Here is a 27,651-nt window from a genome sequence, read left to right on the forward strand (position 1 = left end):
CACAAAATGAAGGTAAAAGGCTAAATGTGTACATGCTAACAGCTAAATACATTAGGCCAGGTGGTGTTCACACACCTGATACAAGTCCCTGTTGTGCATGTGGTCAAACAGTTGTTTAGAAAGGTGGAGGTGAACCAGGAAGTCGAGTGACATTGACTTTGTGTTCTCTCAGTATTTAGCTCAGTGCGATAATCCTCTTACAGCTGAATACGGTCTGAACAGCTTTACCCTGCACTTCGTGGAGCAAACACCAGGGGGTTCCTACTAGAACTCGGAGAACCCAACGTGCCGGCAGATCACAGTAGAACTCTGACTTCTGACAGAGGAACTTAAGCTCAAGAGAGAACCACACTAATACAGGTTCTGTGTTCTGTCGGGCAGAACGTTTCATGTTTTATCTTCTGGGCGGTTTTAAAATGTTTTCAGAATTTCTTCTTTTCTGTAAGGCGAGAATTGGATGTATGATAGAGTAGAAGTCCTGCTGTTCTGTAGGGATCCACAACTGTTCTCTGTGGCCTTTTTATTTGTTCTGTAGGGTTCTGCTGTTGTTGCAGTGCATTCCATCTGTTTTTTAAGGTTCTGCTCCAGTTCTGGAGGGTTCTCCTGCGGTTCTATGGCTGTTGTTCCTCTTGAATCAGCACATGTTCCATGCAGGATTCTGCTTCTGTTCAGTTGTGTGATTTGTCGTTTAAGGTTTCCTTCTGCTGTTCTTGAACGCTCTGTAGAACAGTGTTGGGTCACTGCTCTCTTAGTGTCTGCGTTGCTCTGTTGTGTTCTGCTGCCCAACGTGTTGCAGATAAAGTTGCTGAAAGTGTTTCTGCAGGTCGTCTCAGGAAATCAAGCGTCATGCTGACGAGTTAATCTGCTGTGTCCCTGTCATTGGACCAGAAGTCACATGATCAGAGATTATGAACTCTAACTGGCTCAGAGGCTTCTTGGCTCCTTCTCTCAAGTCTGGAGGTGACGGAGCAGCTCAGACTCTCTTTCTCCGCCGCCCTGAACATACCTGCTCATAAATAAGAACCAATACAACTTCCAACAGACCCTCAACCTTGACCAATCCTGGCCCCGAGGACCTTGGATCTTGGGGAACGTGGATGATCCAGATTTGAAGAGAACATCTATGCATGGCTTCTTCTGTGCTGCAACAGAATCACCGTCTCTACCTTCGTTAAATCGGATTAAAAGAGGAGAGTGTGGATTACCGGCCCGCCTCAGGAGTCATTGTAGACACAAGGTTGCAGGAGGCAACGCAACTGTTGACCCACCAGACAACACGTCTGACAGAGAGGGTTGGTCAACGTCATCGCAACTTCTGGATCCCTGGTGATCTGGAGGTTTGATCATTTCTTGGTGATCTACTGGATTCCACTGACTCTGATCTGGTGAAAAGGTGGAGAAGAGGGGAGGGGAGGGTTTGAGGGTGCAATGTTGGCCCCAACCTGCCAACCTCCGCCAGCATCCAGTTTACAGCTTGACCAACCAGATCACATTTAGACGTCCCGACCACCTGGATGTGGAGCTGCAGGCCAGGCAATCAGCAAGCTCACAACTCTCTGAGCTATTAGCGGAGTCTGCAGTGAAAGGGAAGCTAGCTCTGGAACAAGCGAACAAGGGAATCATAGCCAACAGATTTGCTCAGTGCTTTGACTAATCTCATTACAGACAGGTATGAACTGCTCTGCAGCCTGCAGCCAGAGCTCAGGGCAAACAGCACCCAAAGATACAGTGAGGAGGAGGAGGAGAAAGGAGCTGCAGGTTCACCTCCTTCTCTCCATCTTTCTCCTCTTCCTCTGCTGAAGCCTCCTCCTCCTCCTTCATGGCGTTCACACAGACCTGTGAGTACTGAAGTGTGTGTGTGTGTTTAAAGCTGCTGTGACACTGGTGTGTAAAGACGGATTACTGTTTGCTGGAAGGTTCAAACCCCCCCACCACCCCCGACCAAGAGTCAGAGACCTTCGTCTGAATGTTGCATTGTGGGATACAAGGAAACTTCTTTTGTTGCAGTTTTACAACACGGCTTCTCCAGGTGGCGTTGTTCCGTGTTTACTTAATTTAGTTCAAAGATTGTTTCACTTAAAACACAGATTTTAAATCTACTTAAACAGTTTAAAGCAAGAAAAGTTCTGAGATCTTCACTCTTTCTCCGTGTTGCTCTCCTTGTGTCGGACATGTGTGCTTCTTCTCCACAGTTGAGTCTCACTCTCTTATACGTCTGTTGTGTGTGATCTGCACTGATAGATACACAACAAGGCATCGTCTTTTCTGTGTTAATGTGCATTTAGGCTCTGATGCAAAATGTGAAAAAAAGTAGTAGAAGGAAAAAGTTGTCAGAAAAATAAATACTCAAGTAAAGTACAGATATGAAAAATCTACTTATTTACAGTAAGTATTTTCGTTGTTACTTCCCACCTCTGACATTACGTCAGACTGAGTCAAAGGATGAAGCAGCTCTCTCTCTCTCTCTCTCTCTCCCTCTCTCTCTGTCTCTCTCTCTCTCTCTCTCTGTCTCTGTCTCTGTCTCCCTCTCTCTCTGTCTCTCTGTCTCTCTCTCTCTCTGTCTCTCTCTCTCTCTGTCTCTCTCTGTCTCTGTCTCTCTCTCTGTCTCTGTCTCTCTCTCTCTCTCTGTCTCTCTCTCTCTCTCTCTCTCTCTGTCTCTGTGTCTCTGTCTCTCTCTCTCTCTCTCTCTCTCTCTCTCTCTCTCTCTCTCTGTCTCTGTCTCTCTCTCTGTCTCTCTCTCTCTGTCTCTCTCTCTCTCTCTCTGTCTCTGTCTCTCTCTCTCTGTCTCTGTCTCTCTCTCTGTCTCTGTCTCTCTCTCTCTCTCTCTCTCTGTCTCTGTCTCTCTCTCTCTCTCTCTGTCTCTCTCTCTCTCTGTCTCTGTCTCTGTCTCTCTCTCTCTGTCTCTCTGTCTCTCTCTCTCTCTCCCTCTCTGTCTCTCTCTGTCTCTCTCTGTCTGTCTCTGTCTGTCTCTGTCTCTGTGATGTTTTGTGTCAGTCCTCATTAACGATGAACTCTCTTAAACACGTAATTTTCTAACTATAAAATAATGTGTCACTTACATCAACGTGTTTTACCTGAACTTTCTAGGTGTTTAAACTCAGTCTGACATTTAGTTTGAAGCTGCTTTTAATCACGTTTGACCTCTGACCTCCACCCTCTCCTCCTGGATGTCTGGTTGCTAGGAGACATGGACAGCCAATGGTGGGATCATGGTTCCTGGCATGGCGAGCCTGTGCCCATGTCTATGGTAGGACTGAGATCAGATCATCCTCCAGCTCATTGAGGTGAACTACTGTTTGTTTATATTACTGTTGCTAAGCAACCACATATATGTCCACTGTGACTCCTCAGCATCCGGTCACATGGCAAACGTCCAAGGATGGAGAGCGTCTGATTGGTCGAATTCTTCTGAACAAGAGGATGAAGGACGGGACAGTTCCTGCGGATACGGGAGCGCTGCTGGGACTCAAGGTGACAAACACCTTCTTCTTCTTCCTGCTGTTTATTAACATGATTCAGTTCAGTGCCTTGCTCATGGGCAGTGTGCTCTCAGGTTGTTGGTGGGAAGATGACGGAGTCTGGTCGTCTCTGTGCGTTCATCACCAAGGTGAAGAGAGGAAGTCTGGCTGACACTGTGGGACACCTGAGACCAGGTAATCCATCTCTCTAAGGTTCTTTGATTCCTGAAGCTATCGAGGCTTTTATGATGTTCAATGATGATCACGGTACAGGCCCTGACAGAGAAATGCTAATGAGTGTAACATATCTTGTTTCATGTTCTTCATGTCCTCCGTGGTTCAGGTGATCAGGTTCTGGAGTGGAACGGCAGGGTTCTTCAGGGAGCCACGTTTAATGAAGTTTATAACATCATCCTGGAGTCTAAACCAGAACCACAGGTGGAGCTGGTGGTGTCCCGACCCATCGGGTGGGTCAAAGGTCACACGGGTCATATTACAGAGACTAAGAGGTTTTCAAAATATGACAAGTTTTTCAGATCTTCTATATGGCCTCTAACCAGTAGGTTGGCAGTTCGAATCCCAGTCTTTCAGCATGCCAAAGTGTCCTTGGGCAAGATACTTAACCCCAATCGCCCCTGATGGCTGTGCAGTTCTCATAGAAACAGTCTGTGTGTCAATGGCAGAAGAACCTGTAGCTGCTGTGAAGCCCCTCGAGCGGCCGTCACAGCTGGTTAAGCACAAAATGAACACTTTGAAACAATCCTGATGTTCTACAGAGAACTTGAGGTTCTGTCACGTTAACAGCTTGCTTGTGGTTTTCAGAGACGTTTCCAGGGCTTCAGATGGTTCCCACATCCAGCTGGACTCCAGTGAGTCAATAACCCACAACTAAAACCACAAGACTGATTCTGAGACTGTACGGCCGTGTTATAAACTGTACGTTCTGTGTTCAGGTTCCAGTTCCTTCGACTCACAGAAAGTCGGCCCGTCCATCTCAGTCACATCTCCCATGAGCCCCAGTGTTCTCTCTGGACAAGTCTCGGTACGTTTACACCAGCATGCTCTGCACTGCCGCACGGCCCACGGCCAATCAGCTGTTGGTTGACAGCCGTCTCCATGGTGATGTGTATGTGTGTTTCAGACTGTGAACAGGCGTCCTCTGGTTCCCAGAATTCAGGTAAACTGTAGAACACAGGGAGAAGTGAGAATGTTCTTTTCCTCCTCTCTAGTTATTAGTTATTAGCTGAATTTACCCTTTATTTCTTTAGTTCTTAATTAGTGTCAATGACGTGGCTTCAAAATAAATAGTGAAGTAGAATATTCCGTCATTGATGAATGAGTTTCTATTTCTGTTCGACTGAGTTACAGGTTCTGTCCTTTGTTGTTACCAAGGTTTTCTGCTAAATAGGTGTGGGCCTGTTTTATTTACACACACTCATGTGCAAGGTTCCACATCTGTTCTCTGTGGTTCTTCTAGCGCTGCTCTGTCAGGGTTTGTGCTTCAGTTCTGGGTTCCTGATCCATTGATATCAGCCAATGTTCCTGTTTGACTGTTTCAGCTTTTCCCTTTAAGAGCTTAATGTTCTTTCGGGTCGATCTTCCACTGTTTAGGGTTCATTCATTGTTCTACCAGATTCTACATGTTTTACAACTTTTATTTGGTTTGCAGTTGGTTCTTTGGGCTTGTGCAGGTGTTGTACCGAGCTAGCCACTGCTCCGTGGCTAGCTCGGTAGTTAGCAGATGGATGGATGGATGGAACTAGTCCTTAGGTGGATCTAAGTCTTTACTGTTGTGCCAGGTTCTCCTGCTGTTGATTGTGTTTCCTCAGTGTTGTATGTTTAATGTGGTTTGCTCGTGTCTGCTAGGGTTCTTTCTCTGTTTGTTGGAGTTCTAATGTTCTGTGGGTTGCAACCATTGCGCTGTTCCTTTTTTCCTGTGTTGTGATTTGTGTTTGTTTTGATTTAAAATCTGTTCTACAGGTGAAGCTCTGGTACGATAAAGTCGGTCATCAGCTAATCGTCACAGTTCTTGGAGCCAAAGAACTTCCCTCCCAAGATGACGGCCGACCCAGGAACCCTTACGTCAAGATATACTTCCTGCCTGACAGAAGGTAAATAAAAGAACCAACCTGCTTCCTCTTCTCCACTCTGCGATTCATGGGGTCCTATAACCTGCACAAGCTTTGATCTGGTTCTCTATAACTATGATTGGCAGTTACTTCTCTCCTTGCAGTGATAAAAGTAAGCGGAGGACGAAGACGGTAAAGAAGTCGTTGGAACCTCGGTGGAATCAGACTTTCATGTACTCTCCGGTCCACCGGCGGGAGTTCAGAGAACGAATGCTGGAGCTGACAGTCTGGGATCAGGCCCGGCTCAGAGAGGAGGAGAGTCAGTTCCTGGGAGAGGTCAGAAAATATGGAGAACATTCAAAAGACATCTGAAGTGAAGTCGTCCCAACAGAAACTCTTAAAAACCAGTCTGTTCTCTCTGTTCAGGTGCTGATTGAACTGGAGTCTGCTCTGTTGGACGATCAGCCTCACTGGTACAAGCTACAGCTTCACGATGGTTCCTCTCTGCCACTGCCCAGTGCCTCCCCCTACCTGCAGAGGAGAGGACTGCAGCCTGAACTCAGTCAGACCAGCAGGAGGCTGCAGAGTGAGACAATAACACAGATACACCCTCTGATCCTCTGTGACTCCCATAACATGAATCAATGTTCTATCCACATCTTTTTTATCATCACAAGGTCTTTTCTTTGGCTTTTTTTTTTCTTCAGTTCATCTTGTTTTGATTTAAATTTCACTCATTTGTCAATTTTCCTTTACTTTCCTCCCATGATGCTTAACCAGATAAAGGTCCTTACTGTTACTCAGGTAATAACAGCTCTGTGTAGGTGTGTCTGTTGTGGCTGCTGACCTTCTGTAGCTTATTCTTCCTCCTTTGGCTTTTCCCGATGTGATGCTAAGCTAACAGACTTGTGATATTTTCTGTGGCCCAATGATGTCACTGTGATGTCGTCAGTCTTTGTTGAGTGGAGGTGTGAATTTTAAAATGTTGGTAGTTTAAGGAGCAGATGGGTCTATAAAGGCGGTGCAGGTTCTGGTCCAGGCCCTGGTCATCTCACACCCAGACTACTGCCCCCCCCTCCTGGCAGGTCTACCTGCTGCTGCCATCCGACCTCTGCAGCTCATCCAGAAACCAGCAGCTCCACTGGTCTTTAACTTAAGTTCACTCACACTCCTCCGCTCCCTTCACTGGTTACCAGTGGCTGCATCCGCTTAAAGACACTAGTACTTGGTACCGTGCTGTGACCGGATCGGGTCCAGTCTACATCCAGGACATGGTCAAACCCCACACCCCAGCCCGTCCACTCCACTCTGCATCGGCCAATCGGCTGCTCCCTCACAGTGATGGACAGCTGTCACTCAACAACATCACAACTGTTTGCTGTCCTGGCTCCTAAACGGTGGAACGAGCTCCCCATGGACATGAGGACAGAAAGTCCACACGTCTTCCTCCAGACGAAAGACGCATCTCTTCAGACCACACCTCGGTTAAGAAGATGATGTCTAATAACCATCGTCACTTACATGTAGCACTCGTAGTTTGGCTTTTTAAAGCTAAAGTACTGACTTGATTCTTGTTGTTCTGGTTTGTTCCCTCATGGTTGATGCACTTATTGTGAGTCGCTTTGGATAAAAGCGTCAGCTCAATGTAATGTAATGTAAAAAGTAGGTTCTGGGGTTCCTCAAGGCTGCACTGAATGGTTGTTTGGATGTCCTCAGTGGTCCTTGTGGGGGTTCTGCAGATCAACCCAGAGGTCTTAGGGTTCTACATATTGTAGCTTACTCAGAGTAAAACCAATGTGTCTTTAAGAGATGACGTGATTGCCAGGAGTTCTAAAAGGTTCTTGAAGTAATCGTTTTACTCAGAAGGACTAGCAGAGTTCCGTGAAGATGTTTTAGTGGACTCTCTAAGGGGGGCACTGAGTCTCCTTGAAGGATATATTCCAGGAATCCTTTGTGGGATTTCAAAGTTACTTTAGAGAATCAAGGAGCTACAGACTTTTCTAAAAGGATTCTAAAAGTCCTTGTGTGTAAAAACTTGAATGTTGCCCAGTGACCTTTAATTTTCAAGTCGCCAATAATCATCATCACGTTTTTCAGGTTCCACAAAAGGGGTTCCAGTTGTCTTAAGGGCTTTTGTGGGGATCTTTGGGATTATTCAGTAGATATCAGTCCAGGGTTTCCCAAGGCACTTGTTGACAATCATTAAGTAGCTCCAGTAGTTCTCAGAGGGTTGTAGGAGTGGTTACGGTGGTTTCAGAAGCCCTTAATTCTGTCCAAAAGATTTCTGAAGGGTTTCAGGCAAGTTTGTGGGGTAAACTCAAATGAAATATATGAATCTGTCCTTTTTTAATGTGTAAACTCAGTTGTTTCTTGTCTTCCTGTACTCTTTCTGTTTGTGTGTCAGATTAGTTGACCTTCCTGTAGAGGATTACAGAAGAGCTGCTTATAGGCTTAAACGTCCTCTCTGTGTCTCAATGTCTCCACCCCCCCCTCTCTCTGTAGGGTCTCAGAGGATCAGTGACAGTGAGTTCTCAGATTACGACTGTGAAGACGGCATCGGGGTGATATCAGGTGAACTCCATGTCCCATCATGCACTGCAACATCTGCAGCTCACTGTTAAAGCTCAGACTAAACACGTACCGGGAAATAGAACACGTTTCAGAACTATTGATCCTTATATTAATTTCAAATGTTCCCTTTAATGATCTCACCGGTGTTTTCCTGAAACACCTGAAACTACTGAACTGAACTGAGGTCACTCTGAAGATTCTTTGTGATCACTGCTGGTCTGACAGGGACCTTAGAGCAAAGCATTCTGTAGCAGTTGATGGTTCAACTCAGGCTCTGTTTCTTTGTGTGCAGACTACAGACAGAATGGGCGTGACTTCCATAGTTCCACCCTCTCAGTGCCGGAGCAAGTGATGTCGACCAATCACTGCTCCCGATCCGATTTGGTCAGGATGAGGTCACGGTCACCGAGCCAACCGCCTCCTCACAGGTAACAGCTGCCACTGAGCAAACTGTGTTAGTGTCTTTGTTTCAGTTTTGACAAATGAGAGATGAGGAGTTGAAGTAGGTTTTCAGAAAGGTAAGAATCATAATATGAGATGACTTCGTAATTGAATGACATCATGTGATACAAGATAACTCCCGATGAGAAGAATGAAAATGGAGAAAGAAGAAATCAGATGATAGAAGATGAGAACAGATGTTTTGAGAAATGAGTGAAATAAATGTTCCATGTATGTTCATTGATTAAGTCTCAGCTTCATTTTACCACCACTCACTGTTATTCTTTTCATACCTTACTACCCTAACCCTTTGCTGGCACCTGATCCCTGACCTTTGACCTCCGACCACCTCTTACCTGTGAACCATCCTGACCTTTGACTTCTGCTGACCTTTGAACTGTGGATACCAGTGGCAACCCTCTGTACCCGTTGTATCGAGAAGACGCCGTGCGACTATTGCGAGGTTCAAAGCTGAGTAGAGCGTATTCTGACGCCGGCCAGTACAGCAGTCTGGACAGGTAACCATGGAAACCCACGGCACAACACCTGACCTGGGTCACCTGGACGGCAGTCAATCAGCACACGTCCTGGACAAATGATAGTGTAATATTGTGCTTAAGGGGAAACTTAAATCAATCATTAAATGATAAGTATACATCATGCTGAATGCAGCATTACCAGATACACCTGTCCTGTCAGATAAACCACGCCCCTCTGCTGCTGCCGAACCAATCAAACAACACACTGCTCTATCTCAGGGGTCGACCAGGACCCAGGTTTCGAGGGGATTTGGTTGTGTAGTTCTGGTTCTAGTACTGGTGGTAGTTCTGTTGCAGTACTGCTCTTTGTACAATTGCTATGCTTGTTATATACTAGTTGTAGTATTTGTTGTACTACAGCTACTACTAGTATTTGTAGTAGTGCTGGTTTCTGTACTGGTTGAGGTACTGACTTTGCTACATATTCCTGCTTGAAGTACCAGTCATTGTAGCTTTAGCTTTCGGAACAGGTTAATCCACGGCTACTGGTCACAACACTGGCTACTCGTTCTGATTGCTGGATGCTGCTAGTTTTAGTACTAGTTGTACCAGTTCTCGTAGTCCTAGTTGCACCGGCTTTAGAACTGGTGGGGCTGCAAATTATTGTTGTTGTACCACTATATGACTTGTAGTACTGCTTGTACTGGTGGCAGTATAGGTTTGATATCTGGGTGTGGTGCTGGTTTTTGTCCAGATTCTATCCTGGTTGTTGGTTGTGGTACAGAATGTTGGTCAGTTGTGTCTGACTATCTGTTTCTGTGTATTCAGGAGATCACTGAGGAAAATGTCTGTTACCAACTCGCTCGATTCTCATGACAGGTACTGAAACTATTGGATGAAGATTTAGAGGAGTAGTATTTGTTGTAGTAGTAGTTGTACCTCTAGTACCACGAGTTGCAGTAACCTCGTTCTCATCTTCCTTCGTGCTTCTGTCTGTAAGATATATGAACGGTCCGTACCACGCTCCCTGGACAAACCCCATGATGAATGGGAACTGTGAGGACTACAGGTGAGCCCCAGAGTTTGTGGGTAATGTAGTGTAGAGGATGAAGTTGACTTTAGATTCATCGTGTTTTGGAGTTGATACCTTTCTGTTCTTCAGTCAGGACTTCATCCCAGACTTCCCCTACGAACCCGACACCTACGACGAGGAACTGCACAGGTAACGGACTGACGGACAGTTTGACTTTCAGACAGTTAGACTATAACATATGTAGATGTAGAGGACAGTCGTAGTCTTTCTGTGTCCCCTCCTTATCATCCCACAACCATGCTGAGGTGTCTTTCAGTCCAGAGTACAACAGTTTCAATTTGTGGTCCTTGTTTAAACCTTGTCATTTCATCTGAAGTTCTCCATAGCGTCCTGTGATATTTCAGTTCAAGAAATAGGCAGAACAAAATTCAAAAATTTTAAAAGTCGGCTGTGGCTGAGGGGTACAGCGGTGGGTACAGCGGTCATCCTCCAACCAGAAGGTCGAGGGTTCAATCCTCAGTCTTCCCCATCTGTCTTGCCCAAGTGTCCCTGGGCAAGACACTGACCCCCTCAATGGGCCTTCATAGGTGTTGAATGCACTAATTGTAAAAGTGTCCACCAAATGACATGTATTGTAATTAGCATGCTAACTTGCTCACAGTGACAATGCTAACATGCTGGTGGTTGGAAAGTTTTATATTTAGCATGTCCACCATTTACTTTAGCATGTTGGAATGCTTATGTTTGTTAATTCGTGTAACACACAAGAGTTTAACCTCTGGAGAGCACAAGTTTGAATTTGGAGTTCTCTGTATTTGAAACGGCCTCAGAACTTCCTGCTTCTCTCTCCTTTTTTCATTGTCTACTTTATCACTGAGGCCTTCTGGGAAATGTAGTGTCAGAATCCTGAAAGTCTTCTTTTAGGATTTCTTCTTCTTTGTTATTTTATTTACAGCCGTCAGTGCCTTACATTTCCTGATAACCTGACTTGAAACCTTTCACAGGTTTGACCAATCAACCTCTCCCACAGGTGCAGTGGTTGTCATGGTGAGGGTGGGTGATTGTTGTCATGGTGATGTGCAGGTACAGCCGGGGTATGGACCGGCGGTATTACTACAGTCGCTCTCGGTCAGCTGACCAGCGTGCGATGGCGGACCAACCGCTTTACACACGCTCACACTCCACAGACCGATCTGACTTCGTCCACCTGAGGTCTGGACGCTCCGCCCCCCCCTCACCTGCCTGCACCAGGTGACTGGCAACTGACCTATCAGAAACCAACTTCGTCTGTGTTGTGTTTGTTGAATGTGTTTTTTTATCCAGGAGAATTACGGCTATCTGAAGACTGACCACACCCATATTATTCTAACCCCTAAGCTTGCTCCCTGATTGGCTCACAGTGACATCACACCACTAAACACTTGTTTTAGGGTTGGGGTTAACCCCACATGATTTCTGTACTGCTGGAATTCATTTGTTGAATTAATCCTTTTTTTTGTTTCTCCACCCTCATATCTGAGCTTCGTCTTCTTGCTTTTCTGACTCACGTTTGTTTGACAGCATGTTGGCATCGCTTATTGGTTGCATGAGTTTCTTGATTCCTAAGGTCACTTAGTTTTTTTCTTAATCCTTGGTAGTTGAGTCGTAATCCTGCTGTGAACTCGGGTTGAATCCAAACCTCCAGCTTCAAGACCTAAAGACTGAGCCCCAGCAGATTTTGGTCATAAATACTGATACTGGAAAACAAAGGGATAAAATGAGCTAAGAAACAGCCCCTCTGTCCTCTTCCATGGCAGTTATTTCAAGCTCTTGGCCTTCTAAAGACTTGACTTCAGCTATGTTATGGTTAGGGTCAGGGTTGGGGGTAGGTGTGGTTTCCAGTTGGAATCTCCTCCTCAGCTTCCCAGTAACACGTCAGTTAATTAGTGAGTTCGCAGGATCAGAAAAGTCTGGACATTTGGATTCAGCCCGAGAATTGAGTATCTGTGCCAATTCCCCCGCTGGACAAACTCAAATCATATCAATCACTGTAACCATGGAGACAGTCGATTGATTGAAGGCATTTTAATGGTGTTAGCCATTAGCTTGTTGTTTGTGCATTGTGTTGCTAAAGCACAAACTTACATCAACAAAACCCTGAATCTTACTACTGACAATTTAATATCTGACCTTTGGCTTCAGTCGTCCCATGTGACATTAGTAGTTTGATTTCTTACTTTGTCAAACAGAGCCAATCCTCAAAGTGGATCGACCCAGACGAGTCCGTCGGGAACACCAGTCTGTGGCCGCCGAGTTCGCCAGCTGCCCATTGTCCCACCCAAAGGAGCTCTGGACAGAAGTACGTACTGACAAATGAAGTTTTCAGGTTTTACTGTGACATATAACTGTGGATCATCTGCATTAAGCAGGAAGAAAATGTTTGTGTCCCAGGACGGATCTCTAGTGATCTAACAAAGGGTCGTGTCTTTCAGATGGAGAACTCCCTGACACTGTGCAGACAGGTACAGACTGTGACTGTGTGAAGTTTAACACCCGAGTGTCGTTCACCTGCTCTGGGTTCCTTTAGTTTAGAACTAGAACAGTTCTAATCCTTTGTTGCACTTTTGAAAAATTAACTTTCCAGTAATTGTAGTAATAGTCACGTACTGATCTGATATTAAACTGTTGACTTGAGGTCACAGTTTGGGGTGTTTTGAATGAAACATTCGGCTTAATGCGTTAAGCCGTTAAGTCACATTTTAGGTGAATCTTGTGCATGCTGGGAGATGTAGTCAAATCAAGTACATTTTATTTCTATTGTGCCAACCATAAGAGAAGTTACAGTAGTCTCCCCCAGCAGGCGCAGGTTGATATAATGTCACTGTTTGTGACAAACTCTTCGTATTTCATGTGGTCTGAACACATCTGAAGTAAAGGTGTTCCTAATGATGTGAATATCTACTCTGCCGTCATTCTACTCCTGGCTGCGTGGTACTTTCAGCTGAGATCCTGGTCCTGGTTTATAACTAAGATCCCTCTGAGAATCATCACCTTCATGTGGGGCCGAGGTTTGCTTAGCTTGGTCATTGTTGGCTGTTGTTAGTTTTGTAGCAGGTAAACTACCGATGACAAACTGGTCTGAGATGAGGTTCAGTCCAGTCCTGTTGACGTGAAAAGGGACAAAGGTTCAAACACTAACTATTATTTGACCGATCACTGCAAGGGTCATGTCAGTGAAAACTAGTGAAACTTGTCATGTGATTGTTCAGCTCTTGTAACAGGTCATGTGATCATTCATCAACTCATTGTCTGTCTTCATTCATCTTTGATCATCTTTTCTTTTTCATTTTCTCTTTGATCTTTTCCATCAGTTTTGGCCACGTCTACCACAGGAGCACCACATGCAGCCCCTCCCACTGCCCACATACAAACCCCTCCTATTGGCATTCAACCACTACCTCCTCTTATACGAATCCAAGCCCCGCCTCCTCCTGGAACTGTACAGCCTCACCCACCCCCTTCACCTGCACCTATACCTGTACCAGCACCAGCACATGAACCTGTACATGCAAATGCACCTGCACATGCACCTGCACCTGCACATGCACCAGCACCTGCACATGCACATGCACCAGCCCCTGCACCTGCACCTGCACATGGACATGCACCTGCACCTGCACCTGCACATGCACCAGCCCCTGCACCTGCACCTGCACATGCACCTGCACCAGCCCCTGCACCTGCACCTGCACATGCACCAGCACCTGCACATGCACATGTACATGCACCTGCACCTGCACATGCACCTGCACCTGCACCTGCACCTGCACCTGCACCTGCACCATCTGTGGGAGCCCCATCCCCGGCTCCTACAATTTTACCTACTTCTACACCAGCACCTGTTGCAGCCACACCTCCAGCTTCCCCAGCCCAACCAACACACACAACAGCCACCCAAGCCCCACCCCCTGTGCTTGCACCTATGCCAGCCCCACTCCCAGCTCCTGTAGTCCAATCACAGTCACCTCTTGAACCAGCCCTGCCCCCTGCACCTACTCCAACACCTGCCCCCTCCCCAGCCCCGCCCCCACAGACTCCAGGTGTGTACATGACATGTTGATGATCATTAGTGGTAAACTAGTCAGTCAAATTTGGATATTTCAGTCTCCATCATCTCTCATTTCATTTTTTCCTCCATGTGTTTACCTCTGCTATATCATGCTGATGTCATCATACCTGTCCATGTCAGAGCCTGAAATATGCTCAGCAACATCTGGAGGGACCAGAAAAGGCAAGTTGTGATGATGCGTTCAAATGATCCTCGTCAGATTGTACTGATCCGGTGTGGTTGTCCAGGTGGGCGAGGTGTTAAGTCGGAGGTTTTGACTCCAGCTGGTTTAACTGGTTTGACGTCAGATGTATCACCTGAACAGTTCAGGGTGCTGCTGAAGTCTGACCAATCACCTCTCTTTGTCTGCAATGATGTAGAGGTCACATGGGAGGACCAGCAAAAGAAAGCTGCCAATGGTAACGTACCACCTGTTAGCCACGCCCACCCGTAGACAGGTAGCTCCTAGACCATGTGACACATTTGTCACCTGAGTCTGTGATGATATTAATGTAAATGGGAATTATTCACCACAGGCTACAAGAATTCAACAAACTGTAGCTAACGAGGCTAATCAGGCTAAATGTTAAGATACAGTTAGTTTTCCTTTTAAACTTTAACTTTCCAATCAGAGCGATTAACAATCAGCAAATTGATCTTTGTAAAACTGTTGACGACGATACAATGAAGCCAAAGGTGTTTGATTCCTGCAGATTTATTGTCCGATGAACTATTGTTAGATTTATCTTGTGTTGTCAGCGTAGATCCATCCAGAAGTCGCCATTAGCTTCGTACTTTGATCCCTGAAGTCTCCTGATTTTCTTTGTTTCACTTGTTCACCAGCTCTTCAGAATCAGTCTGAATGTGAAGCTCCGCCCTGCTCTTGGTTGAACGAGTGAATTTCCTATTTGGTCGTCACTCTGTGTGATTTCATCATTATGATGTTGTCCATGTCGTCAATCAGTCAGAAACCTAGCGACTGGTTTTATTTTCTTAGTAATATTTTATATTACAGTCACTGTTATTTCTAGTGTACATGCAAAAACTGAATATTTGAATTGATATAAATACATCAGAAGTTGATTTGATGACGTCTCAATGTTTGACCACTCCTGTGTCCCTGCAGGTGTGATGACGGATCCATCCAAGGTGAACACACACAAACACGTTACAACATCTGACACTAAAAAACACTGATGATGTCACACACCTGCTCCTCATGTTCTGTGTCCAGATGAGGGACAGCTTGTCCTTTAAATCGTCAGACAGTGACGTCAGCGACGTGTCGGCCATGTCCAACGCCTCCGACACGCGATCTGTACGCAGAATTAGGTGAGTCCAGGAACCAATCACAGAGCAGCACAGCCAAATCTACAAGGTTTTAAATAACTGATGAATGTTAACAGCATGTTTTATATTTGTGGTTTTCAAAATTTCCATTTTAATACGTTGACGTTGTTGATGTTAACATGTTATTAATTTACCATTTTGTTGTTAAATTTGTCTGCATGTTAACTCTGCATGCTCTTTCTGTTAGCTTAAAGCGTTAGCATGTTAGCATGTCTTTTGCTGCATGTCTTTGTCCGCATGCTCCTGTTCTTTCCTCTCATTGGCTGACGCAGCCGGTCGGAGGCCCTAGAAGGTCAATCAGTGGAGTTGGGGGCGGGAACAGAGGGAAAACAGGAAGTAGCGGCAGAGGGCGGAGCCTTACTGCAGAAGAGCGAATCGATGGAAGAGGCCGAGGAGGAGGAGGAGGAGGAGGAGGCCAAGCCTTCAAAGTAAGGGAGCAACCAATGAACAGTCTGGAGTCAAACCACTCGTCATAGCAACAGTGTGCCGCCGCCCACTTCTTATGTGTGCTGCTGTTACCCACTCCCTTTATGCCCCCACCTCCCTGGAAAAGAATTGACAGGCATGTGCCCCCCCCCCCCCCCCCAGGTAACTTACAGGTGTGAGTGTCACTGTCCCTCCCCCTCTGGGGGATTAACAGCTGTGTCCCTGTCTCTCGTCCCCCGCAGGCCGGCACCGGCGGCCGGAGCTCCTCTCATGAAGTCCTCAAGTGTCGGGGGGGAAATCTGTTCGTTGGGCAGGAATGACGACGACGACGATGACAAGAAGCGACGCTCGAGTTTCGGAGCGAGGATGATGGGGATGGTCGGACTGGGAAAGAAGAGTCAGAGCGCCTCGCAGCTCAACCCAGAGGGTCAGTCCCAGTTCAAACGTCTTTAACCTCCTCGTGTTGATCGGCAGAGAAACTGCTTCCAAACCCACTCCGTCCTGCCGCACTGCCCCCTACAGGCATGAACACTCTACTGCAGATACTCAGTGTCGATGGCTCATATTCAAATCCCTGTCTTCTCTCTGTTGATCTCTCCATCCATCCAGAGGAGGAGAAGAAGAAGAAGGTGGTGAGACTTCCTGTCCAGAGGAGCATAGAAACCGGTTTGGCTGTTGAGTTCAAATCTCGTTTCACCAGACAACCGAGTCGTGACCCGGACGCCGACGACCCCAAACCTGGAGCGTATGAAATTCTGTCACTCATCTTTTTTATTCTGTCGCTCCTCTTCACTCCTGATTCTTCATTTTTCATTTCTTTAGTTTTTATTCTCTTAGAGATAATTTAATACATGTACATTTTTTGAATTCTTCTCTCCGGCTCTTCAGGCTGATATTTCCGGGTGTGAAGTTGGCAACGGACCAACAGTTCACTGGGTTCCTGGAAGGATTAGGCCCCGCCCAGCTGGCTGGACGGCAGACTCTGGCCACGCCCCCCATGGGTAATGACCAATCAAAACCTTATTAAAATTACTTCTTTTGTTCATTATTTATTTTATATCTTCATACATTGATACATTATATATAAATACACATATATATTATATTGATACATCAAGAAATATTTATTTATGTTTATATCTATTCAAGTATTAAATGTTAATTTATTCATATGTGTGTGTGTATATATATATATATATATACAATATATTATTTGTATATTGAACAGTATGTTAGTTTACATTTGTACATCCATGTTTAATATTAGTACTATTGTTAACATGAGTAATATCAGTATTTATTAATTGGGGGCAGCATTGTTTGTATTCATATAACCATTTATGTTTTATTTATATATCTATATATATATCTATATATATATCTATATATCTATATATATCCAATAGTATAATGGTATTTACGTGATTGGTTGTTTATTGATCAGGTGACATCCAGATTGGGATGGTGTTCAGAAAGGAGCGTCTGGACGTGGAGGTGATTCGAGCCCGGGGGCTTGTGGGTAAACAAGGCAACAAGAACACTCCAGGTGAAAACACTATACTGTGCTACACACCAAACAACACAATACACTACAACAGAACAACACACACCAACATTCTGTGTAACCGTGACAATGCAGCTCCACCTCACGATCACTTCGGCCAATCACAGTCTTACTCCAAATGACATCCTCACCACAAGATGGCAGCATTCATAGACCTGTCGTTTATCTTTATATACAGTTGTCGACAGGAAGGTGTGGTCCTTTAAATAAAGTTAAATCTACAGATTCAAACAGTATCATCTACTTCCTGTTGTCACATCTGAAGTCGTTCTATCATGAACAGGACATTTAACGAGTTTAGGCAGATAAACAGCACCACCTGCTGGAGGAGTCCATTAATTATACAAACTGTCTGTGTGTGTAGCTCCGTATGTGAAGGTGTACCTGATGGATAACGGGAAGTGTGTTCTGAAGAGGAGAACCCGTCTGGCAAGAAAAACACTGGATCCACTTTATCAACAACAGCTGCAGTTTGAGGAGAATCCAGAGGGAAAAGTCCTGCAGGTCACACACACACACACACACACACACAGACACACAGACTCACACACACAGACACACACCTAACTAAACCTAAAGTAGTAACCTCTGTTCTCAGATCATCGTGTGGGGAGACTACGGCAGGATGGACCATAAATCCTTCATGGGCGCTGCTCAGATCCTATTGGACGATCTAGACCTGTCCAACATGGTGATTGGCTGGTTTAAACTGTTTCCTGCCACCTCATTGGTGGACCCTGCCTTGGCGCCTCTGACCAATAAGGAGACCGAGGGCAAGTCGTAGTGTCAAGAAGCAGGACTAACGATACCATCACAGTAACGGTCGAGAGGGGGGGGACATGCTGTGTCCGGGCGGGACCTTCGAAAAAGTCCCATGATTCTCCTCTGCTGTTGCATGCTGCATGATGACATCACAGTGATGTGTAACAGCGTCATGCAATGTCACTGGGAGGAGAAGGGAGGCTCCACCCCCTGATGGTGACACAAAACGACCCATACACAGGACAAGGCCTCGTACCAAAGGATGCTGGGAAAAGAAAGGACAAGAGAGGCCATGTGACCTCCAGTTGCCAGCCAATCACAGCAGCTCCTCAGGAGTCATGTGACTGTTACGAGGCATGTCCAGAACCCATAGACTCAGTCCGTCACCTGATAGTTTCCATGGCGATGCAGGAATACGGAGTTCTGGTTCTTTTTGTTTTTGCATGGAACGATGAGTAGAACATAAAAACATCCACTGTGAAAAACTTTAAAGAAAATGAGAACATCGCCTGCAAAGTAAAAATAAAAAGATTCTCAAAGATCAGTTGTTCTGTGTGACTCTGAACCAACTACATTTTTATTGGCTTTTGCTGGTTTCCATGACGACGACTCACTGACACACGTCATGGTCCATAAAGATCCTGTTAGGAACAAGAACCTGGTTCACGAGGTTCTTCTGGTATCAATATAAAATACTGATGCTTAACTGTAGTAGTGTTTTTAGAGCTAGTGGCTTCTTTTCTGGAGGAAGCGAAGACGTGTCGTCCATCTTTGTTTACAGTTCAAGCTTTTTCATTGATGAACATGATTCAGTAATTCTGAGAAGAGAAAGTGACTTACGGGAAAAAACCTCCAATCATTGAAGTGTCCTTCAGACCTGGAGCTTCAGGTTGTTTTCAGTCTGACCAGTAGAGGGAAGCAGATGTCATCCTGCTGTGTGATCTATAAAATACTTTCAGGTTCCTACAAGAACGTGTAACCTCGTCAGTTGAGATTCAGTTGGAGGTTTGTCTGATTATTTATTTATTCTTGGGTTTAGAGCGAGGACATAGGGAAAGACTGACATTCCACACAGGGGCTGGGGTCAACTCCCTTTTTAGTGGAAAACTCGACCCACGGTGGAGCGCGACTGCAGCGGACAGGTGTGATGCCACAGAGACTCGAACCCAGGGCACGGGGACACTGAACTGAACTGATAGCTCGGAGCCTGGTGTGGCCGCAGGGGACGGACAACAGACTGCGCAGTGTTTCAGGTGGTGGCAGAGCGAGTCTCCATGTCCTCCCTAGTCAGTAAGTCTGCCTACACGTGGGTAAGTGAGGACCGAGCCATGAGCCTAGGACTAGCAGGTTATAATAACGAGCCAGTTCACGTCGCCTCGTATCACTGAAGTTTGGACACTTATTAATAATAGTTGATGTATGGTGTCAGAATGTGAAGATAGAGTCGTCAGACTTGATGTGAACCTTTAATCCTTTAGTGCAGTTAAAGTTTTTAATTTTACAGACTCAAAGAAAAACTAACACCAAACCACTTGAATCATGCAGGTCAGAAAAAACAGCTACACAACAGCAACTTAACACAATAACCACAGTCATATTATTAATAATAAATATACACAGTCACACAAGGTCAGCTGAGAGCCGAGTACCAAAAACTGTAACAAAGATCATAAATACAGACGTTTGAATGGCTTCAGTCTGAGGAGGGAGTCACATGATCGCTTCATCTTCTCCGACACAATCAGCTAAAATTCCGAGCGTCCTCTGAAACACACTCCTCCTCCAGTCTCTAATTCAGACTTATGTTGAATAATAATTAACACTATTCAAATGCATAAAGATGTTTCAGTTCCGTTATCGTAGGTTTGACACATCTACAACTTTTTTTCACAGGATCAATAAAACTTTAAGACTTTTAGAATTAACAGTGTGATTGGACATCTTTCCTTTAGAACCAGTCAGACATCAGGAACCTGATCTCAGTGTTGAATCAGACACGTACATGAGGACGATCAAGCAACAGAGTCTTCAGGACACCGCTACGACCGGTGGGACAAGGGTCACGTGACCAGTGGAGGCAGCGAGCGCCAAGATAATCCTAGAAATAACCCTTTACTTAGTTTTAACATTGATCGTCATCAAATCACATTCTGCGATCAATGACATGGTTTCTATTGTTTGTGGAGATCTGCTTCGTTCGTCCACTGGAATCACTCGACTCCATGTATGGCTACAGGTCATGAAGTTAAATGTTAAATGACAATATTGAGGAATAAATATCGGGAGCACCTGCTGCTCCACACACGTCATTGTTCGCTACCGCAGCCTCATGGGTGTTCGAGACTTTAGCTGATCAGAGCCGTCAGCACGAAGGGTTTCTACGATGGTCCAGATGTTCAAGGTGACGGACTCTGATTTACAACATCATCCAGATGTTTATTTTAGTGTGTCGTGTTACATGTTGTCTCCGAGACGATGGGCTGATCTTCAATGGGAGCTATATAATTTCATATATAAGCAGTGGTGTGTATATAAATATATAGTAAAGATACATTACAGTGCAGGTGACAGGTTTCTACATGATCAAGGTGGAAACGATTGAACCCTCAGAAAATGGACTTTTGAGTTGAAATTCTGTGACGATCAAACTTTAGGGAATCTTGTATTTGGCTGCCTCCATTGGTCACATGACCCTTGTTACTCATCATTTCCTTAAACAGCACAGACGGGGAAATGGAGAAAGGACCATTTAAACTGTTGCACGTCCACAGTTCAGAGGCAGACGAGGTTCCTTGGACTCATCACAGGAACCATCAGATTGTTCTGTCAGGACTCAGTTTACAGTCGTACCAGGAAGTCTATTGAGGAAGCCATACCATGGAGGACGTCCAGCTGCTGGGAAGAGGGGGGGTGTTTTAACGGACGGACCAGGGAACATGTGGGGATGGGTGGGGGGGTGGGTTTCATTACCATAATGACATCACTCCCTTCATCTCTAATTGGTTCATATCACTGGAGGGCTGCTGAGCACTCACCTGTAGTCCAACTAACATGCTAACGCATGCTAAAAGGGGTTAGATTATGGCTAGTTTCTCAGTCTGAAGTGTTGGCTAGTAGTCATCCAGTGCTAAGTGTTAGCATGTTGGCTTGCTGTCTAAAATTTTAAGTGTTGTGTCAGTGTTACTGTTTACCAATCCTGGAGCATGTTAGCTAACTGTAGGTGTAAGGACAGGATTGTATTAGCAGTAGTCATGTCGGTTAGCATGTACGCTAACTTTAGATGATGGGTCAGGGTAGTACTCGTAGTATTGATGTGTCAGTTAGCATGTTAGCCCACGCAGGTTGTTAGCAGAGCAGCAGCAGCTCGTCGTCACTGCTCTCCATCTTGCCTGTTGCCTCCAGACAGGCGTCAGGGATCTGTGCTGTGTGGACGATCCCACAGTGTTCACAGGGGCCATCCCGCCCTCTGTGATGACGGTGGGCGTGGCCTGTGGAGGACGAGGGGTGTGGTTCCAGCAGCGGTTGATGGACATCGCTGACCAATGATGAGGAGGAGTCAGAGTCGGACACAGGGATGAGAAGCTCCACATCTTCTTCCTCGTCTCTGCTCCCTCGTCGCTCAGGAGCTTCGGACCCGTGTCTTCCTGTCTCCAGCTGATGGAGTGGGCTGTGATTGGTCCAGGTCTGGTTCTGTTGGTTCTGACTTGTCCTTGTCAGGTTCCTAGCGAAACGGTGCAGGTTCTGGGCCAGACGATGCAGGGCAGAGGTGGGCGGGGCCTGTATCTCTGAGGTATCACTGTGACATTCAGGATCTGGATTGGATGTTGCCATTGTGACAGGACTGGAAGGTGGCGGCGCCTCTCTGGGCCGGTCACGACACCTATCGCTGCCCGGTATTGGGGTCATAGGCGTCGCAGACGTTGTCACAGATACCACAGCCTCAACAGCAGTGGACGGTGGGGTTTTCTGAGGGAGGGGGGCAACAGGCCCGCCCACCGCACCCACACCTCTCTCCCTCCCTCGCTCACCCTCTGTGTCTGTATCGTCCGAGTCCGGAGACAGCAGGTCTGAACCAGAACTCCCAGTGCTACCAGTGCCTGCGCTGTCCTCCAGGTCAGCAGAGACCAGAGCCAAAGAACCTGACCGCCGTGACCGTGAGAAGGTGAAGAGCCGGCGCCAAAGGTTGCTATGACGACTGGAGGAAGGGAGTCTGAGGGAGGTGAAACCGAGCTGAGAGCGGACGGCCAGACGAAGGTTTTCAAGGACAGACGCCTGAGGAGACAGAACAAAAAAACAAAACCATCAGACATCAAATTTCAACACTGACATTTCCAAGGCATGTGGGGGCGCTGTAACACACAACAAACTCGACAACATGAGCGAGACATGTTCATGCTGAAGGAGGTCTCAGGGAGACGGCGATCAAAGTGTTTCGGTTAGAAACTGAAGCTCAGCTTCAAGGAGCACAGACAGTCCTGCTGATGATACTGCTCGGGCACCAAAATCTGCATTGTGATTCGGTCGGGTGGGTAATGACCATGTAGACAACAAAAAGATCTCTACCTGACTCCCAGAGCACACTGGGAAATCCTCCACGGGTGGGATCAGTCCCTGGGCGATCAACTGACCATAAGAGGGCGGGGCTTCCCTCCTCAGCAGCTCTGCCTCAACTCTGGACAGCTGAGTCTCAAAAGACCTGAAATGACCAATCAGAGAGCTCCAATCACTGAGAAGCCATTACCAATCAGAGGAGGTGACAAGTAAAGGTCTCTGAGGCGTCGCTGCGTCCTCACCTGCGTTCAAACATGCGCAGCGAGTAGAGTTTGCAGGTGCAGCCGAGGGCAATGACCAGGAGGAGGCCACAGATGAGGCTGCCGATGACGGCAGCCGTGATGACTCTGGTGGGAACGATGACGGGACAGCTCTCCTCGTCACTACCATCTCCACAGTCGTCCTGAGCGTCGCAAACCCACGACTCAAACACGCAGCGGTTATTCTGCAGAGGTCAAAGGTTAAATTGATGTTACTGAAAAATATCTATTTTTTGTCTGAACCTTAGCTCAGACACTTAATCTCGGTTTTGTTTGGGTTTATGTTTCCCAAATTGTTCAGTACCTTGCAGTGGAAGTTCCCAGGCTGACAGAAAAAGCAGTTCTTTTCATCAGAACCATTGGGGCAGCGGTTTTGGTAGTTGCAACGGTCTGATCGAGGGTAACACGCTCCGTTTCTGGAACAGGGGAACTCGTCCTCCTGACACGAAGAACAGTTCAGCTCATCCCGACCGTTGGGACAGTGCCAGTAGCCATCGCAGCGCTGCTGCTCCGTGTAACAGCCCCAGTTCCCCCCACAGGGAACCTCCCAGGGCAGGCAGAACCCATCCACCTTAAGAACACACAGAAAGACAGGTTAAACAGAACCCACGAAAAACCCACAGAAGCCCACAATCCACCTTAAAAATGAACTTGAGCATCGAGTCAGAACCACAAAAGATAAAGCAGAATCTGCTGCTGCAGAACCCAAAGAACCCAGGTCAAATCAAGCACACCTGGTAGGTGACGTTGAACCCTCGGGCAGCGTTAATCTTATCGGCGTAGAAGTGAACTCGTAGCTGACCGGAAGATGAAACCACAGCCACCGGCGCCCTGGAGTCGAAGGCAGTCAACACCCTGAGGAGACGGCGAGGGTTCTCCTCGAGACCATCGTAGACTTTCACATAGTCTCCATAACCTGTTCCGTCAAGCTTAAAGTCTGTGAACCTCAGAATGACCTGCAGGAGGAGAACGTAGGGAGGAAAACATAAGTCCAGGGAGGAGCTGGTGGAAATCAAGCCCCTGTCAGGTCGACTGTGATGAGGTCAGAGGTCAGATGTTACCTTCCTGTGGTCTCCTGTGTCGATCAGCCAGGTGCAATTACTCCCTGGAGGATAGAAGTCAGGGTAGTTTGGAGAACTGAAGGAGCCGTAGAAGTTCCTCAACCATTCTCCACAGGTGGGAACGTCACAATCGATCTCATCACCGAGGTCCTGTGGAAAAAAACAACTGACACTCTAACGACTGTGGTCGAGGGCTGAATAAAACGCATAGCCACAGCTTCAGGTAAGGGTGACTGAGCTGCTGTTACCTGACAGTCGATGCTGCCGTCGCAGCGCAGACTGTGCGGCAGGCAGGTGTAGATGCGGGTGTAGCGGGACAGGCAAGGGAACTGGTTGAGGCTGCAGGGCTGGAAGGAGAAGGGCGAGTCCACACACAGCTCCTCGTCTGAGTTGTCACCACACTCATCCATGGAGTTACAGCGCCACCAGTCTGGGATGCACTTTCCGTTAGAGCAGTGGAACTGGTCCACATCACAGCTGGACGCCTCTGGCTTACCTAGAACAACAAGGCCATATTGATTTACTAAAACAGATGATTCTTCACTCCTTGTTCATGGATCAGCAGAGAGCATTTACATCCTCTCATCCAGAGTTACGGCACTCTCCTGTCATCTGTTCTGTAGACAGTTATGTAACAGACAGAGGAGGCGCCAGCTCTGCTGCTTAAGCCGAGTTCACGCTACACGACTCACTGTCTTGTGATCGGGAGTCTTACAATAGAGAATTCAAACTACACAACTGACTGGTGATAGGGGGTCTCACACCGGAGAAAGTGAAGTGGACTGATCCTCCTGCTCTTCTGTCGTCCTGCTCAGACTGAGACATCAGGCAGGAGGAGGTGAAATGCTTCACTGGACACCACAGTTGTAAAGAATAGACAATGGCTCAGGCCACATTGATCGAGTTCCATGTGTGATTATGTGCTGTGTAAAACATAATACACTACATGTACCTTCACCACACCACGTGCTTTGATTGGCTGGAGATGGCCAGAATGGTTTGAACTCTGAACAGATTTCCAGCAGGTTGGAAATCTGATCAGAGTCTGGGATGTGTCGGCGAGCCTCTCTAACTGCACCTTTGATGAATTAACAAATCCCAATCAGGGGCCGATCAGGGGCTTTAGTATGAAACTTGTAAAACTCATCGGCGACTGTGGATCAGGCTGAAAATCGTGTAATGTGAACCTGGCTTTAAAGTCCAGGTCAGAAAGGCTGTCAGTTCAAATTCCCACTGCACTGAGAAATATGTGAATCAGCCTCAGGAGGCTGAAACATCCCTGACCTGTACGTGCCGAGTCCTCACCAGTGATGTAGGACAGTCTGAAGCCTTTTCCTGTCAGACTGTCATCAGAGTGGAAGTGGATCCAGACATGGTCCTGGGACGAGATATAGGGCGGGGGCAGCGATGAACCACAAACCCTCAGTCCATCCAGGCTCCTGTAGCTGCTGATGGACATCCAGTCCGACGAGCAATGATGGGAACCCTGCAGGTCAAAGTCCTGGAAACTACCAGAGGACACAAATAGAAATAAGTCAAATTTATTTTATGGGTGAATCTGAAGGTGGTTCTTGGATCCGATAGTTTACAATTTAAATTCATTAGAATAAATTTGGAAACATATGTTGAGCGCTTTTTAATCCATTTAGTTTTAATGTGTTTTTGTAAAAAAGCTTCTTTGATATCAGTGCTGACGGTCGACCGCTTTGTTCATACTGATATTAAACATTTTCTCTGATATCAGCTGCTATATGTTTCTGTTCCATCTACGATAAATCTTCAGCTGAAAAATATGATGTTATAATATTTACACACACACACACACACACACACACTGGTGTGAGGACATGAAGAATGATGTCCTGTGAAACACTTGGATTTTTCTGGTGCTGTAACCTTGGAAACGATCTGCATGAATGTTACCTGACGGTGATGGTGTCTCCAGGTCGAGCTCTGATGTTCCAACTGCAGTTCAGTCTGGCTGGATACTGGAAGGGCCAACCAGGGCTGGTGATGATGCCGCTGGACGCCCGCAGGAGCTCCGCCACGTCGCTGCAGGCTGCACAGAGAAAGATTTGGTTAGTTTGGCCTGAGGGTTTTGTTTTGTGAATCGCTGATGCTTCATTATTGTGGTTGTGACCTCACCGTTGGAAATTCCAGATACATAGACGTTGTCGCTCCTCTGAGAGGCAGCAATGCATCCTGGGAAAGCATTAGTGCACAGATAGTTAACAAGATGAGAACAAGAAAGAGCTAACATCACCTAATCTCTTCCAGCTAACACAGAAGCTGCATGACATCATCGGGTCCAACAATCATCACAAAACTGAAATACTGTTTAATGTGACAACTTTAAACAGAAAACTAGCTTGAAATTTGTTTAATTATCAAATAAAAAAAACAGATATTAGGATAAATCAGATTTATCAACATATTTCAACCAACGTCCTCCGCAAACAAGCTCAACCTCAGTATGTTCAGGTACAAACAATTAAAGTGAATACGCTCAGATAAATAACAAAACGTGGAAATTAGCAGCCGCAAAGAGAAAAGTCAAAAAATGGACATCAGTAATAACAATATAATCACAAGGAAATGTAAAAGTATAAACAGAGTAAAAGGATTATACACGTTTATTAAAATAACACACATTCATCATGTATAATCATAAACAATTTCGTTATGGAGTCCCCCACATTTGATGCTTCACCAACAGACCCCTGAACTGATTAATGAGCAGTGGTGCATTAACTCCATGTTTGTAACAGCTGATCCAGAGTCAGTGGACTCACCTGACAGTATGAGCAGGTAGACGACCCACGCTGACCCGAGGGCCATGTTGCCTCCTTGATGTCGGGTGTGAAGTGCTGATGATCGGGGAACTTACAGCTGCATGTCAGCCTCACACTACTCTGGGGTGTCCGCTGATCTCAGACCCGTGTTTACTGGTTAATCTGTTAGCTTTGCATCTGCTAACACACAAACACTAAACCAGTCAACTGGCTGCCCTGTCTATCATCTACCAGCTAACTAAGCTAACAGCGCTAACCTGCGCTCACATCATAAACCATCAGCTGCCGATGGAAACAAAGAAATCGGATTCCTGCTGGCTAACAGCTAACGCTAGCTCTGCTAGCTAAAAGTACTGGACTGTTTTAACAACATTTCGCTTCGGGAACGAGCTCGATGGTCAGAACAATCCGATACATGATTAAGACCCGGTTATTACCCCGGTTATTACCCCCTTACTATAGCTAACCCGTTACTGGATAACGGGTTAGCTGACTACTTGAACCAGCAGCTAGCTAGATTCAATAAAGAGAGGCTAGCTCTTTGGCTAGCCTGCTTCTTCTATACAAAACAATTGACCACAAACTAGCAGCTGGAGTCCGGCTAACGAGGCTAACATTAATAACACTGGACGGTTAGCTGGGACATTTTAACGCAGCTAAGCGGGGGACCAGTCCGACAGTCACCCGGGTTAACCAGAGCTAACCCGAGATAACGGAGACAAGCGGGTGAGATGTTAGTGTCAGTCT

General features: G+C 46.3%; 2 protein-coding genes across 7 annotated transcripts in view; one reads left to right on the top strand and one right to left on the bottom strand.

The window, feature by feature from the left end:
* The window catches only part of LOC117770783 (regulating synaptic membrane exocytosis protein 2-like), a 25,887-nt gene extending 7,125 nt beyond the window's left edge, over positions 1–18,762 (top strand). The window contains exons 8-35 of one of the 6 annotated variants that reach the window (XM_034600491.1): positions 3,183–3,247; positions 3,352–3,471; positions 3,554–3,653; positions 3,802–3,925; positions 4,281–4,327; positions 4,412–4,500; positions 4,600–4,635; positions 5,439–5,569; positions 5,692–5,863; positions 5,954–6,113; positions 8,030–8,098; positions 8,391–8,526; positions 8,947–9,057; positions 9,847–9,897; positions 10,019–10,087; positions 10,181–10,240; positions 11,135–11,302; positions 12,280–12,389; positions 12,523–12,552; positions 15,265–15,287; positions 15,373–15,470; positions 15,761–15,916; positions 16,157–16,341; positions 16,524–16,659; positions 16,803–16,915; positions 17,359–17,460; positions 17,843–17,982; positions 18,077–18,762. In XM_034600491.1, coding sequence (XP_034456382.1) covers positions 3,183–3,247; positions 3,352–3,471; positions 3,554–3,653; positions 3,802–3,925; positions 4,281–4,327; positions 4,412–4,500; positions 4,600–4,635; positions 5,439–5,569; positions 5,692–5,863; positions 5,954–6,113; positions 8,030–8,098; positions 8,391–8,526; positions 8,947–9,057; positions 9,847–9,897; positions 10,019–10,087; positions 10,181–10,240; positions 11,135–11,302; positions 12,280–12,389; positions 12,523–12,552; positions 15,265–15,287; positions 15,373–15,470; positions 15,761–15,916; positions 16,157–16,341; positions 16,524–16,659; positions 16,803–16,915; positions 17,359–17,460; positions 17,843–17,982; positions 18,077–18,262 — 2,987 coding nt within the window. In that variant the 3' untranslated portion in view covers positions 18,263–18,762. The remainder of the gene's footprint in view (positions 1–3,182; positions 3,248–3,351; positions 3,472–3,553; positions 3,654–3,801; positions 3,926–4,280; positions 4,328–4,411; positions 4,501–4,599; positions 4,636–5,438; positions 5,570–5,691; positions 5,864–5,953; positions 6,114–8,029; positions 8,099–8,390; positions 8,527–8,946; positions 9,058–9,846; positions 9,898–10,018; positions 10,088–10,180; positions 10,241–11,134; positions 11,303–12,279; positions 12,390–12,522; positions 12,553–15,264; positions 15,288–15,372; positions 15,471–15,760; positions 15,917–16,156; positions 16,342–16,523; positions 16,660–16,802; positions 16,916–17,358; positions 17,461–17,842; positions 17,983–18,076) is intronic. The other 5 variants (XM_034600492.1, XM_034600494.1, XM_034600495.1 and 2 more) reach the window with 5 other exon arrangements.
* Positions 18,763–21,362: 2,600 nt separating this feature from the next.
* lrp12 (low density lipoprotein receptor-related protein 12) lies at positions 21,363–27,353 on the bottom strand. Its single transcript, XM_034600519.1, has 11 exons — positions 26,905–27,353; positions 26,258–26,314; positions 26,036–26,171; positions 25,418–25,620; positions 24,361–24,608; positions 24,113–24,262; positions 23,786–24,007; positions 23,356–23,622; positions 23,034–23,236; positions 22,804–22,936; positions 21,363–22,512 (listed from the first exon to the last, which is right to left on the bottom strand). Exons 1-11 carry the CDS (start codon positions 26,948–26,950, stop codon positions 21,586–21,588), a joined length of 2,592 nt encoding a protein of 863 aa, XP_034456410.1. The 5' UTR covers positions 26,951–27,353; the 3' UTR covers positions 21,363–21,585.
* Positions 27,354–27,651: the final 298 nt, after the last annotated feature.

Source organism: Hippoglossus hippoglossus, chromosome 11, assembly GCF_009819705.1.
Source record: "Hippoglossus hippoglossus isolate fHipHip1 chromosome 11, fHipHip1.pri, whole genome shotgun sequence".
Taxonomy (NCBI): Eukaryota; Metazoa; Chordata; class Actinopteri; order Pleuronectiformes; family Pleuronectidae; genus Hippoglossus; species Hippoglossus hippoglossus.